The sequence below is a fragment of the Parasteatoda tepidariorum genome, chromosome 5 (genome assembly GCF_982258835.1).
Source record: "Parasteatoda tepidariorum strain Cologne lab strain chromosome 5, Ptep-v5.0, whole genome shotgun sequence".
Classification (NCBI taxonomy): Eukaryota; Metazoa; Arthropoda; class Arachnida; order Araneae; family Theridiidae; genus Parasteatoda; species Parasteatoda tepidariorum.
In genome coordinates this window covers 113,047,792-113,065,008 of record NC_141759.1, presented here as the reverse complement: position 1 = coordinate 113,065,008, position 17,217 = coordinate 113,047,792, and the positions used below count along the sequence as shown (strand labels likewise).

The 17,217-nt window shown below is 33.0% G+C and overlaps 1 protein-coding gene across 8 annotated transcripts in view; it reads right to left on the bottom strand.

Annotated features, from left to right (window-relative positions):
- LOC107444681 (cell adhesion molecule Dscam1) overlaps positions 1-17,217 on the bottom strand; it is an 80,362-nt gene that overhangs the window by 11,582 nt on the left and 51,563 nt on the right. For all 8 annotated transcript variants that reach the window (XM_087164844.1, XM_087164843.1, XM_087164842.1 and 5 more), the window contains 7 exons: positions 14,429-14,576; positions 11,889-12,037; positions 10,403-10,534; positions 8,308-8,478; positions 6,251-6,321; positions 2,904-3,144; positions 189-284 (listed from right to left, as the gene is read on the bottom strand). In XM_087164844.1, coding sequence (XP_087020970.1) covers positions 189-284; positions 2,904-3,144; positions 6,251-6,321; positions 8,308-8,478; positions 10,403-10,534; positions 11,889-12,037; positions 14,429-14,576 — 1,008 coding nt within the window. The remainder of the gene's footprint in view (positions 1-188; positions 285-2,903; positions 3,145-6,250; positions 6,322-8,307; positions 8,479-10,402; positions 10,535-11,888; positions 12,038-14,428; positions 14,577-17,217) is intronic.

Here is a 17,217-nt window from a genome sequence, read left to right as displayed (position 1 = left end):
GAAAAATTCTATAGGGGTCGATGATCAAAAATGTTTGGCGACTCCTGCGTTAATGGGTCTGTGTTATCGGGTAACAATACAGTATCATATTCATCACATTTTATTATTTTTTTGAAATTTTTATTCTTTTAATACTTATTTTTAGGTGGTGGGAAGGATAGTTTATGAAAAGAAAGAGTGAAACATACCAGATACTTTACTTTTGGTGTCAACAGATCTCCATTGAATTTTTATTGTGTTTTCAGTAGTTGAGACAACGAAAACAACAGGTGGCGCTGGCAAATCTAAAAATAAATATAAAACATTAAAGAATGTTTACAAGAAATGGTAATGTAAGTTTATTTGAATTCGCTTACTTTTTTGCGTGTTCTTTCTTTGCATTTTATTTTCTGTTTTTTGCTTGATATGTTTCATTTCATATATACTTTTTTCCATTTATTAAATTTATTTTCGTTTCAATTTTTTTCTGAGTGCTCCTCACACTATTGTTTTATTGTTTTATTTACTATTGACTTATTGTTTTATTTTCATTTATATTTCACTTTGGCTATATTGTCATGGAAGCTAAGGAAGAGATTATATCTTATCATTTTATTTTCCTGCTTTTTAATATTTTTTTGAAAAAATTTGAAAACTAATATTTTTTAAAAATATTTTATTTTAATAATTTCATTACTTCTCTCTTCATTAATCTTCGTTATTTTCCATGTTTTCTCTACATTTTAAACTTTATATATATATATATATATATATATATATATATATATATATATATATATATATATAAAGTTTAAAATGTTGAGAAAACATGGAAAAAATTACAGAAAAATGAAAAAAGGGGCAAAAATAAAAATAATAATAAAAATAATGAAAGTCCGGAAGAAAATTTAAAAAAAAGGATAAAAATAAATAAAATCCGGAAAGTAAAAGATAATCTTTTTATCAGCTCACATGATTATATTCGCAAAAAGGAATGCTTTCTAATACTCTGTATCTATACAGCCAAAGCAATGTACATCAATACAATAGTGTGAGAAACACTCAAAAAAATTTTACAAAAAATTTACAACAAATAAACAGAACACATTAAGTTAAACTATCACGTAAGAACAGAAAATAAAATTAAAGGAAAAACACTGTATATATATTCGATATTTTCGTTTTCCCATCATGCAAGGTAACAGTGCCTGACTGCTTTTTTATTTATTTTCTAGTCATCAATTTTGAATAAAGCTCTTAATTGCAAAATTCATTTTCTGGAATATAACAATTGTTCGTGTTTACAAAAGCGCAGGCATTTAAAAATGAATCATATCAGAATATCGAAATAAGTTTCACGTGACAAAATTCGTAAACAACGACTCATTCTTTCTATCAAGAAGACGCTGTACCTTGGGAGAAACCACTCACGGCAAATTCTCTGCCACCCATTTAAAAATTTTAAAGCTTATGGAAGAGTGAGTTCAAATAAACTATCAAGTTTCAAACGCTGAAAAATTCTTTTTAAAATGCAAACAAATGATGAAAGGGATATTTAAGATTACGCATTGGGGAAGTAATCCTGTAATCATATGTTCACATTTAACTATATTTTTTAAACCAAATTACAGTATTTGAAATTTCATTGTTTTCTCTATCACTTCATTTCCTTCTATCTGAACTCACTCTCTTTGAACTTGAAATTTTAAAATGCCGGTGGAGGTGAAACAGAATTAATCATGAAGGATTTTTCCCATGGTATAGTGTCCTCTCAAGTGCTTCCCCAGTAGCCATACCTGCCAACCTTGGAGAGAAAAATAACTGAGATTTTTACCAGTGACATTTTTGGGCTAGGCGTAAGTTTTTATACGCCATGCAAAAAACGGAAAAATCAGAAAGAAAAATGCAAAATAGAAAATACTATAAGCATTTGCTTTTAACATAGAAAAAAAACACGTATATAAGTCTTAAAGAAACTTTTTAAAGCAATTATCATACTTATATAAAGTAAACCCTCAACATTTAGGTCATTTCTATAATTCTTAGTGATAAATTTTATTTCTCAGAATCTACATATTCAACGAACAAATGTCGTTGCCATGGTCTTGTATAGGAAATTTTTGCCAGAATTCAGTTCATAAAAGTTACAAGAAAAATTACTTTTCATCATAAAGCGAAATAAAGTGAATTTTTTTCTTTTTTACTTTTTTTTAAATAACCGTCGTTGAACAGCCGACCCAATTTTTTGTGTTTACGACTACTAATGTTTAACTCCGTAGCCTTGTCGTTTTGAACCCAATCCAGAAGACAAGGGAACTCCTGGATAAAGTATTAGGAGAAATTTGCCTTCGTGGAGGACTTTTAGACGGAACTAAATCACATTTGCGTTACATGGAGAGGAAGACCACGAGAACCTCCGATGGCTAGACTGACGGCAAAGAGACTAACCCATGATCCATCAACCACTGAGGATATTTCTCTTCAGCACTGTGGCTGGTTTAAGCCGGATGCAGATTCGTATAAACCCACCGTCGCTGGGATTCGAACCTGGTTCGCCTCATTGGAAGGCGAACGCATCACGGCTCTTCTTTTTACTTTAGAGAATATTTCTTTTGCCTCGCAATGCCAGTATCTGCAGTAATTTTTATAAATGATTTTTATAAAAATACAATCCATTTTCTGGTGCCCAATTGAGAGAAATATTTTTCCATTACCGTAAATTTTATTGCCAAAAAAAAGTTCGTTTTTTAATTTCTTATAATTTGAATTTGAAAAATATATGGGTAATAAATAAATAATTGTAAAATGCAGGAGGCCTTACAGATATGTTGTACCCATCACGTTAAAAAAAATAATAAAATTGTGATTTAGTAGGCAATTGATTGATTGCGAACTCCAATGATGATGGTGACATAAAAATATACCTCCTCCTAATGTTCTGATGATGACCTCCTGCGAAGGTGGACCACTGCCCGCCGAATTGAATGCTTTCACAATGACACTGTACTCTGTGTCCTTTCTGAGACTGCTTATCATATGTTCCTGTATCCCTCCCGGCACATACTCCACAGTCTTGAAGGAGTAAGGGTGACTGGAATCCTGGAGCATCTTGTAACCCACGTAGTAACCCTTCAGCTTTCCGTTCCATTCACTCTTCAGGGGAGGCTTTAAAGAGACAAAATTATTAAATATCCTGATTAATACAAATAAAGGGTATCGTATATTTTGGCAATTTTGTTCTGTTTATATATTACCCCGCATATAAATAGTGCGGATTTTGCATTTTATTTTATTGCGGATTTTATATTTTATTATAAATTGGGACAGGGGATGGGATACTAGGAAGATCATTCACTAAATTACTAGAATTTTTCAAAACATAAAATGTTTCCCAAAAATCCAGGTTGACGTATGAAGAGCAATGTTGAATGATTTTAGTAAAAGAAAACCCTAAGATATGATTAGAATTTCATTTAATATCCTGATTTCGGACATATCTTTCCCTTTCTTTGAATCAAAATTACTGACACTATGTGTTCCTCCCACTTTGGAAAGGTGCTCAATTTTCGTGTGATCCATTTGACACTTATAAGATGGTGTCACAAGTTATTTATATTGCTCTTACATAGCATACTCGTATTTTATTTTATAACCGTCGTTGAACAGCCAACCCAATTTTGGGTTTACAACTACTAATGCTCAACTCCATAGCCTAATTTTGAAACCCATCCAGAAGACAAGAGAACTCCTGGATCAAGTGTTGGGAGAAATTTGCCGTCGTGGAGGACTTTTTGAGGAAATTAACTTGCAGTTGTGTTACATGGAGAGGAAAACCACGAAAACCTCCGATGGTTAGCCTGATGACAAGAAGACTCAAACGCATGACCCGTCTACCAATGAGAATATTTTATGTCAGCACTGTGGTCGGCGCTAGCTGGATGCGGAATTCGTATCGACCATTCATCGTTGGGATTCGAGCCCGCTCACCTTATAGGAAGGCGAGTAGAAAAATGTAAAGGGAGTACAATGGAATAAAAAAACTTAGCTGTTAAATCCGCAAATTTCAATTACAGAACTGGAATTTAACACGTTGAAAATACCATTTTTACTTATGATTTGAAATCATTTTTTTTTCTTTTCGAAATTGAATTTATTAATTTTTTTGTGTATTTAATGCACATTATTGCATTTCACAGCGGTTTGTTTGCTTTATTTGTTTTTAAATTTTCAAATGTTTCTATCTTATTAAATATTTATCCATTATTTAAAAAAAAAATGTCTCTCGCGGATCATCATGTTATAAGCTCGTGCTTGACTTAAAATGTCAAAAGGAACGAAAAAATAAATATAATAAAAAGGAGAAATAGATTAGATGTTGATAAATATAAACATCTAATCTATTTCTTGACAGTTGAATATATTATTTTTAACAGCATAAAATGCTCAAGAGATATAAAAACAGTTTCCAAATTGAACTATGACATGTTATTACGTTATCGTTATAAATTATTAACAAGTAAAATTATTTTTCCTTTATCACTTCTTAGTGTTCCTTTTTTTTTCCAAGTACAGTTGATCATTATTTTTCAAATCTAGGTTCATTTCGTTTCAACTAACACATTAACTAAATGCTATAACAAATTTATGTTAAATTTTTTTACAACGAAAATTATCGTTTTTTCCACTTTAAGGGACGAAAAAAACAAAAATGATTAAATGATTAAAAATTAAACATTTAATTCATAAAGTGGTAGGTGGCTATTAAATAAAAGTAAAGAAAAATTTCTTGCAACTAAAAGTCCATTTTTCACAACTATACAATGTTGAGAAGAAAAAAACCCCACTTACAACGGAAGTGAACAGAAGAAAAAAAATTCAAAGAGACCACAAATGAAAAGAATTTACAATAAAGTGTGTTATTATTAATAAATTGTGTCAGATCAGTGTTAACCCCTTCTTAAACAATAAACCCTTCTAAGTCCGTAAAAGCTCGATATAAACAATTGCGGTATAATACGAGAAGCTCACCAATTCGACAATTTTTCGTAGTCACAGTTAAAATGCTAATATTAAAGCAGGGCTGCCAACTTTCTACGCCTTTTGTAAACATTTATTCTAGTGGTAGCTATGTTTATGTTTTAATTATTTTTTTATTCATTTCAATTTGTTTTCCATACCACTGCATATAAATGATTTAAAAGTTCATATGCAACGCCAAACTTTGTTCCAGATCTTACGTGGTAAGGCTTTTAAAATGTTGGAAAAATGACCAAAGATTCAGAAAGTTGCGGTTCTGAAATGCCTACCACTTTATAAAATAGTTCGAAAAAAGCGTATTTGTTGGAAGGCTTGTTAAAGATACCAAAAGCTGATTCAATTTTTGAGTTTACGATTACTAATGTTCAACTCTGTAGTCTTGCCATTTTGAACCCAATCCAGAAGACAAAAGGGAGCTCCTGGATCAAGTAATGGGAGAAATCTTCCCTTCGTGGCTGTCCTTTTTATGGAATTTGCCCGCATTTTCGATAGATGGCCAGGGAGAAAACAAAAAACTCCAAAGGTTAACCCGATGGCAAAGGGACTCTAACCCATGATCCGTCTACGACTGAGTATATTTTGCGTCAGCACTGTGGTCGGTGTGAGCCGGTTGAGGAATTCGAATCCCTTAGCTGTCGCTGGAATCGACACCTCACTCGGAGGTTAGTGCTCTATCACCTGATCCACCACGGCTCAAGTATCATTAACCCCTTAACGATCGGTTAATTTTCAAGAAAACGGTCATTAAAGTGCCTAATTTTTGGCTTTTGTACTACGTATTTTATTAGTGCTGCAACTAGTTTAAAATAAACTAACTATCTACAATTGCCTTTAAAATATCCTGGTACTGCCATCAGGTGTGTAAAATGAGAAATAAAATGTTTTCCGGGCAAAAGAAACGAATTATTTTTATTGGCGCGTTACTACTGAACACTCCAGGCCGTAAATATCAAGGGAGCGAGAAATATCGGGCGAAATATCACCCCGTCATTTTCAGGGGAGCGAGAATTAAGGGGTTAATAGCATGAAGCTACTGCACTTCAGTTCATTATTTAGTTTTAATTTATTATGTTAAATAAGCGTATAAACTTATAGCGATAAGTTTGTTGTAACAAAAATTCCATTTGCTATCAAATGTAGTTATTAACGGACTTTTTCTGTATTTATCTTTTCTCTTGAATAATTTATATGAAAATGAACTACCTTTCCCTTTAACTAGTGTGAATGTCCTTACTTTCCATGCGACGAGTAATGATGCAGTTCCTTTGACATCTACATTCACATCCATCGGTGCAGAGGAAGGCTCTGAAAAAGCAAAGAAGATGTAGCTCTCAAATCATTCAAGCAATGATTTATTACAATCAAGAATAATTGTATATATAATTGTATCAAGAATAATTGCATATACAAATTACAAGAATTGATGCTTTTTACTCATAAAATAATTGTGAGTCGAAATTTTTTCCTCCTTTAGGGATCAATGAGAAGTAAAAATCTTTCATCTTAAAGTCAATGATTTACGTATTCGACTGATAAAAAAAAAGTTCAAAAAAGGATTTTTAAACACCTAACAATCAATAGAAAGACAATTGAAAATCGGATTTTCAAAATTTTATTTCTCATAATGAATATTTTTTTTATATCAAATTTCATAATTCACTTGATGCTTCTAGATATAAATCTTAAGATTTTATATCTAAATTTTTAAAAGACAAAACCGTTTCCAACTAGTATATGTTATAATTTTGTCATCAATCAAAACTTCCTCTCTTTATTTTTATTGTGTCGAGTATTCTGTATTCTTAAGCCTAAGCACAGTTTCCATTATAGGTAATCATTCATTTCTTTATGATTAACAAAACTGTCATACACAAAATTATAATAACTGTATATATTATGAGCAAAATGATCCATTATTTTCGAAACATTTTGGTTTTTTAGAGGGAAAAAACAATGATAAATGCAAATCAATCTCGGGAATTAGTGAGTGGAGCCTCCTTGCATGCTTAACAGCTTCCCTTACAAATTAAAAAAAAATGCAAATAATCAACATATTTTTTTATATCATTAATAAATACAAGGAACTAAAACTACACAAGTTCTAAATGGAAATTTTAATTTTTTTATGTGTGAAAAATATTTAATTTACCATCAGTTTACTATCCCACATTATCTCTGGCAAATGAAAAAAAGTTAAATATTAGCCTCTGTATATGCTCACATGTTCATAATCTGAAAAATCATCTGCATTACTTTCACTTCGCTCGCGAATGCTATTATTTTTACTTTTTTTTCTATGTAAATTGATCAACCATTGTATATACAATTGTACAAAACACGCCTGCAATTCCACTTGCAGCAAAACTCCCAAACAAAAATGGGTAAACTTTCAATCACAGCAGATTATTAACATTTTTTGTTTTACTTCCAGCCGAATAAAAACGTGATAAAACAAAACGTATTGACGTATTGAATTCTGCCATACCCGAGTTTACTCGGGATAATAAATATTTGCAATATATACATACCCGAGTTAACTCGGGATAATAAATATTTGCAATATATACATACACGAGTTAACTCGAGATAATAAATATTTGCAATATATACATACCCGAGTTAACTCGAGATAATAAATATTTGCAATATATACATACACGAGTTAACTCGGGATAATAAATATTTGCAATATATACATACCCGAGTTAACTCGGGATAATAAATATTTGCAATATATACATACCCGAGTTAACTCGGGATAATAAATATTTGCAATATATACATACCCGAGTTAACTCGGGATAATAAATATTTGCAATATATACATACCCGAGTTAACTCGGGATATTAAATATTTGCAATATATACATACCCGAGTTAACTCGGGATAATAAATATTTGCAATATATACATACCCGAGTTAACTCGGGATAATAAATATTTGCAATATATACATACCCGAGTTTACTCGGGATAATAAATATTTGCAATATATACATACCCGAGTTAACTCGGGATAATAAATATTTGCAATATATACATACCCGAGTTTACTCGGGATAATAAATATTTGCAATATATACATACACGAGTTAACTCGGGATAATAACTATTTGCAATATATACATACCCGAGTTAACTCGGGATAATCAGGGAAGCGGTAAAAAAATCATTGAATTAAAATTTTTTCAATGCACATAATATTGCCCAAATTTCAGTTTTAATCGATTTAAGTGCATCGATTAAACACATGAATTACATTCGAATAATGAATAGAGAATGTTGTTATACCTTCGTCACCCGTCGTGAAAGATAAAGTATCCGAAGGCTCACCCCGTCCCACGGTATTCTCAGCTACTATGGCTAGTCCGTAATTAGTTCCCGAATGAAGATCTTTAATGAGGGCAGAGGTCTGGGCACTTGTCACCCCTTTCTCTTCTAAGCGATGACCGCCACCGGACACTACATTGAAAGAGATAAAAACTATTCAAGACAATAAAAAGTAATTGCAATTCTATTTTCAAAAATGCACAATTTACGTGTACACACTCTGGCTACTCCGATATGGGGACATTTTCAATTCGTATTATAGACAGTTACTTTACATTGACTTACTAGGTTAGATAAACTAGCCCTTTGAATGCAAATGAGGTTTACAGGAATAATTAAAATACTGAAATCAAACGCAAGAAATAATTTTTTAAATTTTATTTTTAATATTTGTTGGCGTAAACATGGGCACCAATTTTTTTTTTATTGCTTTACGAGAACAATGCATTTTTTACAGCCATCAAAGGTGATTGACATTTTTGAAATCGGCAAAGCTTCTAAAAGAAGACAGAAATATATGCCTTAATAAAGGTCGATATCAGTAAGTAAAATGCGATGTTTATTTAGTCACCTTACGTATTAGCATTTGTCAAGCATTGTATTTCAATAAGGTAATAAAAAAAAGTTGTCAAAACAATCTATAGTGTCAAAGTTTCCAATAATGTTAATGCCTATTGTTTTCCTTTCTTTCATGATGATAAAAAAAAAAATCACAAATTATTTAAGAAGGAAAAAACCAACATAATTTTATTTTTAAATTACATTGCTCTATGGACATATGCTGTTATGATTAAGAAAAAAAAACTAAAAGCAATATTTTTTTCTTTTATAATTTTGGGTAGATTTTTTTCGGTTGAAAGATTGTTAGGAGCTGAGAAGGGCAGTTATAGAGGGTGGATAATCATCCAATCTAGTTTTGTTTTATTTTATTACCGTTGTTGAACAGCCGATCTAATTTTGGTTTTACGACTACGAGAGTTTTGATTTCATAGCCTTCTCATTTTGAACCCTACACAGAAGACGAGGGAACTCTTGGATCAAGTATTGGGAGAAATTTGCTTTCTCGGAGGACTTTTAAAAGAACTTATCCACATTTACGGAACATTGAGTGAAAAAAAAAACGAAAATCTGCCACGTTTAGCCCGACGGCAAGAGGACAAACCCATGATATTTTACGTCAGGACTGTAATCGGTGCGAGTCGTGTGCGGAATTCGTATCGACCAGACATCGCTAGAATTCGAACCCGGATCTCATCATCTGTATGAAAACTACACACAAGCCCATGAATGGAAACGTCATCAAACGCTGCTTGGAGAGCAGCCCTATTGTAAATTATTTCATCTGATTCTGAACAGTTTAAAATAGGGAAGTGTCCTTAGCCGCATATGACGATATTTCCGGGCGCAGTTTCCTACGTAATTTTATTCCAGGTGATATGACTTAACTCCGAAAGAAGTTTGTCGCAGCATTTGCGTGACTCACTGCTTAGACAGAAAAAAAAGAAGGAGAAAAAAAGACTCTAAATGTCATTTAAGAAAATAGAAAAACCGATTTCCGAATTTCATATTTGTAAACTAATTTCAACACACCCAAATCAGGTAAGACCAAGTATCTGTAGAGATGCAACGAAAAATTTGTTCCACCGTGGTAGGTAGGTATTTACGCCGTACTAGAGCTGGGCAATGGGCTATTGGCTACTGTCTGGGAATTGATCCGAAGGCATGACATCGCAATTTTGATCACTTGCAGAGAAGATGGCTCCCCTGCTTTGGTAGCCAGACGACCTGTGCGTGAAATAGAACACTTAACGATGGAACAGTTTAACGAGGACCGATGTCACGCACCCTCGGTTCCTACGCAGGCTGATAAAAGTGGTCAAACACTCGCCTATTGACAGCAGCCAGTGAAGCTTCGGTGTTCTACTTGGAACCGTGTCCTTACGAGTAGTCCACTGGGGGACTAACCAAAACCAGAAAAATATATTATTAAAGATCTGTTAGTGTTTATAAACACCACTCTTTCAAAATAGCTAAAAATAGATAGCACTTCCAATACCTGCATCTTTCCAGTACTGAATCACGTACTTCGTGATTGGGCTGTTCCCCGTGTAAGGAGGAGACCAAGAAACACTCACACTCCGACTCCAGATTTCTTGCACTTTCAGGTCTAACGGAGTCGCCGGCACTTCTGTACAAAAAGAAACACATTATTGTTTACAAAAAGAAAAATAATATTAAAAAAAAAACTAATAGCTGCGTATACACTATTTGGTCAAAAGTACCCGGAGAGGTGGAAGTTTAATGGTCTGGGGTTGTTCCTTGTGGTTTAGAATGAGGACATTAGTTCCTGTGGTTGGAAACATGAACTCTGAGATGTATGTGGACAATGCTGAACTCTATGGCAACATTTCGGCTAATTTCTCTTCCAGCATTCGCCCATAGAGGCTTGCACAGACGTGGTTTGACGAAACGGGTGTTCAAAAAGGACTTCTCGGAGCCCCGATCCCATAAGGGACGAATTAGAACGCGGATTACATAGCCAGTCACTGCAAGCACTTACTTCAGATGTTCTATTATAAACTGTTGGAAAGTCTTCCCAGACGTGTGCAGGCTGTCATTGATGCAAAATGGGAACCACTATCCTACTAATATGAGCCTCAGGGCATCCCAAATTCATACCACTGGGTGTCCGGATACCTTGGGCTGGATAGTGCATCACCTAAATAATTAATACTGCTTTAAAACTACACTTTCTGAATATTTTTATCTTCCGTTGGTACTTAACATGATGGTTGTATACCGCGGAAGAAACCCTGCATAGTCTCTTTCAACTCCACTCAAAGATTAGAGTCAAATGAGTTCAGATCAATTTAGAGTAAAACACACAGGTTTAAATACTGAGTAAATGTTTTCAAAATGCAGTCAATTATTGTACAATTACTTCCCGCAATGCCTAATCCCGAGTTTGCATTTTTAAGTTTTATTTCATAATTTAGGACTTCATGATTTTTTCAAGGCTCCATATTTTATAATTATGTGGATGAAAAAGAATTCACTTTGAGTGGTTTGACCCCTCAAGGCCTGTTTGACCTGAGGCGTTTAATTATTTTTTTTTCTCAAAGAAATCACGTCCGCGAGAATGGGAGTTAGAATCCAAATAGGTCAAAGACTCCCCATGCAGTAAGTGGTGACTGGTGCTAGTCAAATCTTTTGGGTTACAAAGTCCTCCATGTTCCCATGACAAATCAATACCTCTGGGAATACTGAAGTGAAGATGGATCGTTCTCTGGTTCAGGTCAAAATTACGATCGGCGGATGAATGAATGGCTTCGCCCTTCGAACGGCTGTGACGTATGGGTTTGGCAGAAGTCGAATTCTTGGCCAAAGATAGCGCCTTTAGAAAACAATTATAATCACACCCCTTACCTTCATGATCTACGACGAACATTTGGTGTACATAAATGCCATAAAATATACCACACGATATAATTTAAAAAAATAAACACTTTGAAAGGCAAAAATAAAAAAAAAAAGTAACTTACCCATAACCAAAAGTTTGATATTCCTTTCATCTTTACCGTACGGGTTTTCTGTCACACAAGTGTAGAGTTGACCGTCTGCTCGATTTGCTTCTCGGAGAACAAGTTCAGACTTTAAACCTTTGGGGGTGAGTGTCTCAAATATCTCATACCTGGAAGAATCGATCACAGTCCTTATATCGATACAATACTAGCCAATCACAGCTTAGTCGAACTCACCACTTTGCTGGTCCACATTGGCGAACTCAGCCATAATTAGCCCGATGGAGAAATGAAACTTTTCAGTTTTTCTTACTACAGTAGAGTCCCGATTATCCGAGTTTCCGTTTTACCCAGCCTAAAAATACTTCAAGGATTTTTTTGTTCTAATTTATTTTATATTTTAAAAATCAACAACCAAAAAAAAAAAAGGATCTGAATGTTATCCTCTAAACACTCAGGAATACAAATTGACGGACAACCGAGATCAATGAAATGTTCATTAATATCGTCAATAATGAAAATGAATCGAGGGAAGATGATGAAGACAGTGACGATGAAAATCAACGTATAAAAATATCTCATACAGATGGACTAAAAGTTATCGAAAGTGTTAGTGAATGCATAGAACAACAAGAAGAGGCGACACAATCCTTCCTGTTATCCCCCCAAAAAATGGCGAAACATTGCTGCAGAAAAGAGCCAAAGTAATGTAAAGCAAAAAGCGATTAAGTACTTTAAGTAAAAACTATTTAATTCTCGTACAGTATGCTCTTGTTAAGTACGCATTTTAACTTAATATGAATTGTATGTGGTGTACTCGTATATTTGTATTTGTTAAATATTTGCAAATACAAAACTTTCGTACGTACTCTTTACTTTTATACCTACTCTTTCATTCCTTTTTAAAACTCTTCGTTGTAACCAAGTTTTTCGGTTATCCGAGTTAATCGTGGTTCACTTTAATTCCGATAATCGGGACTCTACTGTATTAGATAAATATTACATGGTCTGAATTTCTATCTCAGTTAAAAGGAGTTATTTAGCATTACTATCAATTAGGATAGTTGCCGGCAATTACTAAGATGATTAAAAAATATCGAAATGAAACTTCATTTTTTTATTTGTCTCATAAAAAACACACGGTCTAAAATTCAGACATCTTGGTAAAAACGTGTTATTTAGCTTAACTGTCAACTAGTTTAATTACCCCGATAACTGCAAAATATAAAAATGTTCTATTTCATAAATAACAGCTCTAAATTTTCTCATTTCATTAGAAGTGGAAGAATGGGGTGATGGTCCATATTCATACAGTAATATAAAGTTCTAAAAAAGTTTCTCATCGTTGTTGTCTCATTCTTATTGTCAAGAAATATGTGGTATGGTTCCTCAATTAAAAAAGATTTTTTTAATTCTCCATCAGCACGAAATTAAGGTAAGCTTCTTTGTCCCTTAGTTAAAAGTATTGACCTATAATAATTAATTATCAATCCTCATTAATAATAATCTCTGCTATTATGTTCTTGATTTTGATTATCATTCCATTATTCTCAATGAAAGGAATAAAACTAAATTCTTTTCTTTTTATAAATTAATCTTATGATGTTAAATTTAAACTATTTTAAGATATGTGAATCGATACCTAGATGATAAACAGCTCAACAGTTATGAACAGAGAAAAAGTACAAATTTACTTTTGTATAATAGGCTTTATGTACAGTGAACAAATGCAATAAAAATAATCCATGCAAAATTACTAAGAATTAGCTTTTCCTTTTTTTACGAAATAATCTTTTTGGCCGAAAATAAGTAACTTGTTTTTATTCTAACCAAACAATTATATAAACAGTAACAGTAATTTTAAAAAAAAATTGAAGATAGCATTGCACTAGTAACAGAAAATATACAATTTATGTTTAAAATTTTTACCAGCTGAATAGGAAACTAAACCTGAGTTGATAAAAATAGTTTGCGTCATTTTTAATGTTGGTGAAATCATTCCTTTAATCATTAAAAAACAATAATGAAAATCGCAAGGAAAGCCTCTAATTCGCAGGATTAATTCTAGGTTCTCTTTTGGATTAATGCTAGGTTTACCGGAATTCAATCCTTGAAATTTAAATTATTAATAAGGTGAAAAAGAAGAGAACGTCATACCCCGAAAAAAATTTTCATCTCAAATTCTTTTTCTCCTTCATTCTTAGTTTAAAATTTAAAAGAAAGGAAAAGCAAGTTCAGGCAAACCTAGAGTAAGTCATGAAATTTCGATTGCTGAAAAAAAAAAATACTTCCAAATATTAAAATGCCAACAAATTATTAGAAAAGAACTTCTCCGTAGCGTTATTCCGAAATATCGCCTCATCATTTATTTTCGTTTGTATATTTTAAAATTTTCTTTTCATTATTTGAAACTACGTGGCTTACTCTGGGTTCGCCTGAACTACACTATAAATTTTAAATTAGTAATAACGGAGAAAGAGAATTTTGCATGAAGCGTTTCTCTCGCTGTAAGTTCTCTTCCTTTTTTAGATGTCGGAAATGAGGAATGAAAAAAGACTCACCTTCCTCCATTGATCTTTCTTAACTCTTTTCCTTCTCGTTTCCAAATGACTGATAGTGGCTGATCACCGACAGCTTCACACCTCACGTTGGCACTGTCACCCTTCTTAACTGTGATCACAGTAAACTTATCTTCAAAACGAGCAGGAACTAGAGGAAGGAAAAGGCTCACTTTAGCATGCCACATTTCTCAACTATGTTTATATTTGTGTACCGTAAGAACTCCCCCCGCCACAAAGTCAGAGGCCGTCTGCTGCTATGGAAACAAGAATAGAGTATTTCAGGTAGGACATCACACTAGACTTGACACAATAGACAGAGGAAAGAGATTATCTTTCTCTCACCGATCCGAGCCAAAACTTGTCCTAAATAGTGACCCTACACTCCTACTTGAAATAGTTATACATCATTACCATAGTCACCGCCACGGATCCAGACAAATGGCTGGAGAGTTCTTACTTTAGGCAAATTGCAGTTCATTCTATTTATGATATGTTTATAAACATAAATGGTTGGTTTTTACGCTTACAAAACACAGCAGATTAGAATGTGCAACAGATTCATATTATACAAAATTCTACATTTTACAAATTACAACTTAAATGCATTCATATTTTACAATTTACAAAATTTCATATTTAGAATTTGCACATATATATAACTGCACATGGCTAAAAAAATATTTACATGTCATCATTATAAATGTTTAAAAATTATCTTAAACATTTTTGAAGAAGTAAAATAAAGACGCCTCTATAGCGCATGAAATAACTATTTCATGCGCCATTGGTTAAGGCACTGTGTGGCGGCTCGAAGCACACTTCGCTTTAAATCGATGAGTCTCGGCCGATGGCAAACATTCTATCGTTGATTGCATATTGCGGTAATGCTTTGCTCATATTATTTTAAGTTAAAGAGCCGTGGTGTCTTAGGGATTAGAGCGCTCGTTTCTCTATGAGGTGACCTGGATTCGAATCCCATCTCATTGGAAGGTGAACGCTCTATCCTCTGAGCCATGGCTGCTCTATTACATTAATTGTAATAATTTTTATCTTTTAAACAGCGTAAATTTATGAATTATTGCCTAAAATAATTGTCTCACCACCCTGAAAGAGTTGCAACGCTTATTTTTTCAATGCGAGAATCCTTCGATATCCAATAAATGTAATATGATTGTGTTGAACGTCGCTTGGTTTATTTAACTTTCTGGCTTCTTCATTTTCAGTAAAATAGACGCCAAGAAGATGAAGGACTCAAATTGAAACAAATCCTACAGAACGAAATGCATCATCGCGTTTTCAAAGCAGAAAAGAGTTACGAATAGACCACAAGATTTGACAATATTCAAATATAATAGTTTGAAATTTTTTTTTAAATTTTGCTCGAAAAAGAAAGAAATTAAATATTGGCTGTTGAGTTGATATAATCTCATTGTTTCCCCAAAAATTAGGTTAATTTTACATGAATCTCATCTTAAAATATGATCCAAGAACTCTTTATAACCTTTTTTAGATTATAGATTTTTATCAGATTTTTTAGATTACAGAGATTTTTTTATTAGTATATGAGTATTAGAATAGCTATCAAATTATTAATTAATAGCATAAATTAAGATACATGTCAAAGAGGATAACATTGTAACGATTAACATTTTCCTGAGATTTGGTGAAATTGAATCGGAACAGGAGTCGAGATCTCTGGAAATTCAAACATTCAAAAACTAATCTACATAATACATAAAACTAGAAGACGTGTACCGACACAATAGAAAAATATAAAAAAATTTTTTTATTAATCTCTTCGATGGCTTTTTATTATTAGATTAAATTCATCTCTTAAAAATAAAAATTAGGTGTTACCAGCATAATGACATGCTGTTACTCAAGCTCACCTCATGATCATCACAACTACGCAATTTTTAACGGTACTCATCCCTTTCGATGGACCATGAAAAGCCTAACTAACAGTCTAAACCTGCCGAAAAACTAAATAGTTATATATTAGTAAATATAACTACTTATATTGGTATATTTAGTTCACTATACTGCAGGGCGCTAGACTTATGCTCGTGCGAACGGGTGTTTGATTCTAACCGGCCGTGTAGTAAATGGTGACTGGTGCACGTTAAATCTACTGGGTCACAAAGTCCTCCATGTTCCCATAACAAATAATGCCTCTGTTGGCACTGAATTGGAGATCGATCATTCTCTGTTTCAGGTCAAAACCACGATCTGTGGATGAATGAACGGATGTATGAATGTGTATAAGCCCTATAAACGGGTGTGACGTGTGGATGTGTCATAAGTCAAATTCTTGGCCACTGGAAAACAAGAGAAGTCGCACCCCTTGCCTTCATAGCCTACGACAACAACAACAGTTCACTATATTTTTATGTTTAGTACCGATTATAAACAACACCAATTATCATAATATCAATAGAAATTACCACAATCTATTAAGTATTATTTGTGTCAATAATAGATGGCGAGTTGTTACCTCAGTGCGTTTTCGGTATGGATTTTTATTTTTATAGCATAACTCTTCTTTATTTCAATTACCGTTGATCATAAATCTGTGGAAACAAGTTTTAAAATTGCAACCATAAAACACTTGGTTCCAAATAATGTTCGAAATACTGATTTAATGACGTATCAACTTCACGTCCATGACTGAGCTGTGAAAAAATATTCACACATTAAAGAAAGTGTAATAAAATCTTAAGCGGAATCATCTACACTTATAACAATGCGAAAAAAATTATTTTCTCATACATCACTCCCGAAGAGACAAA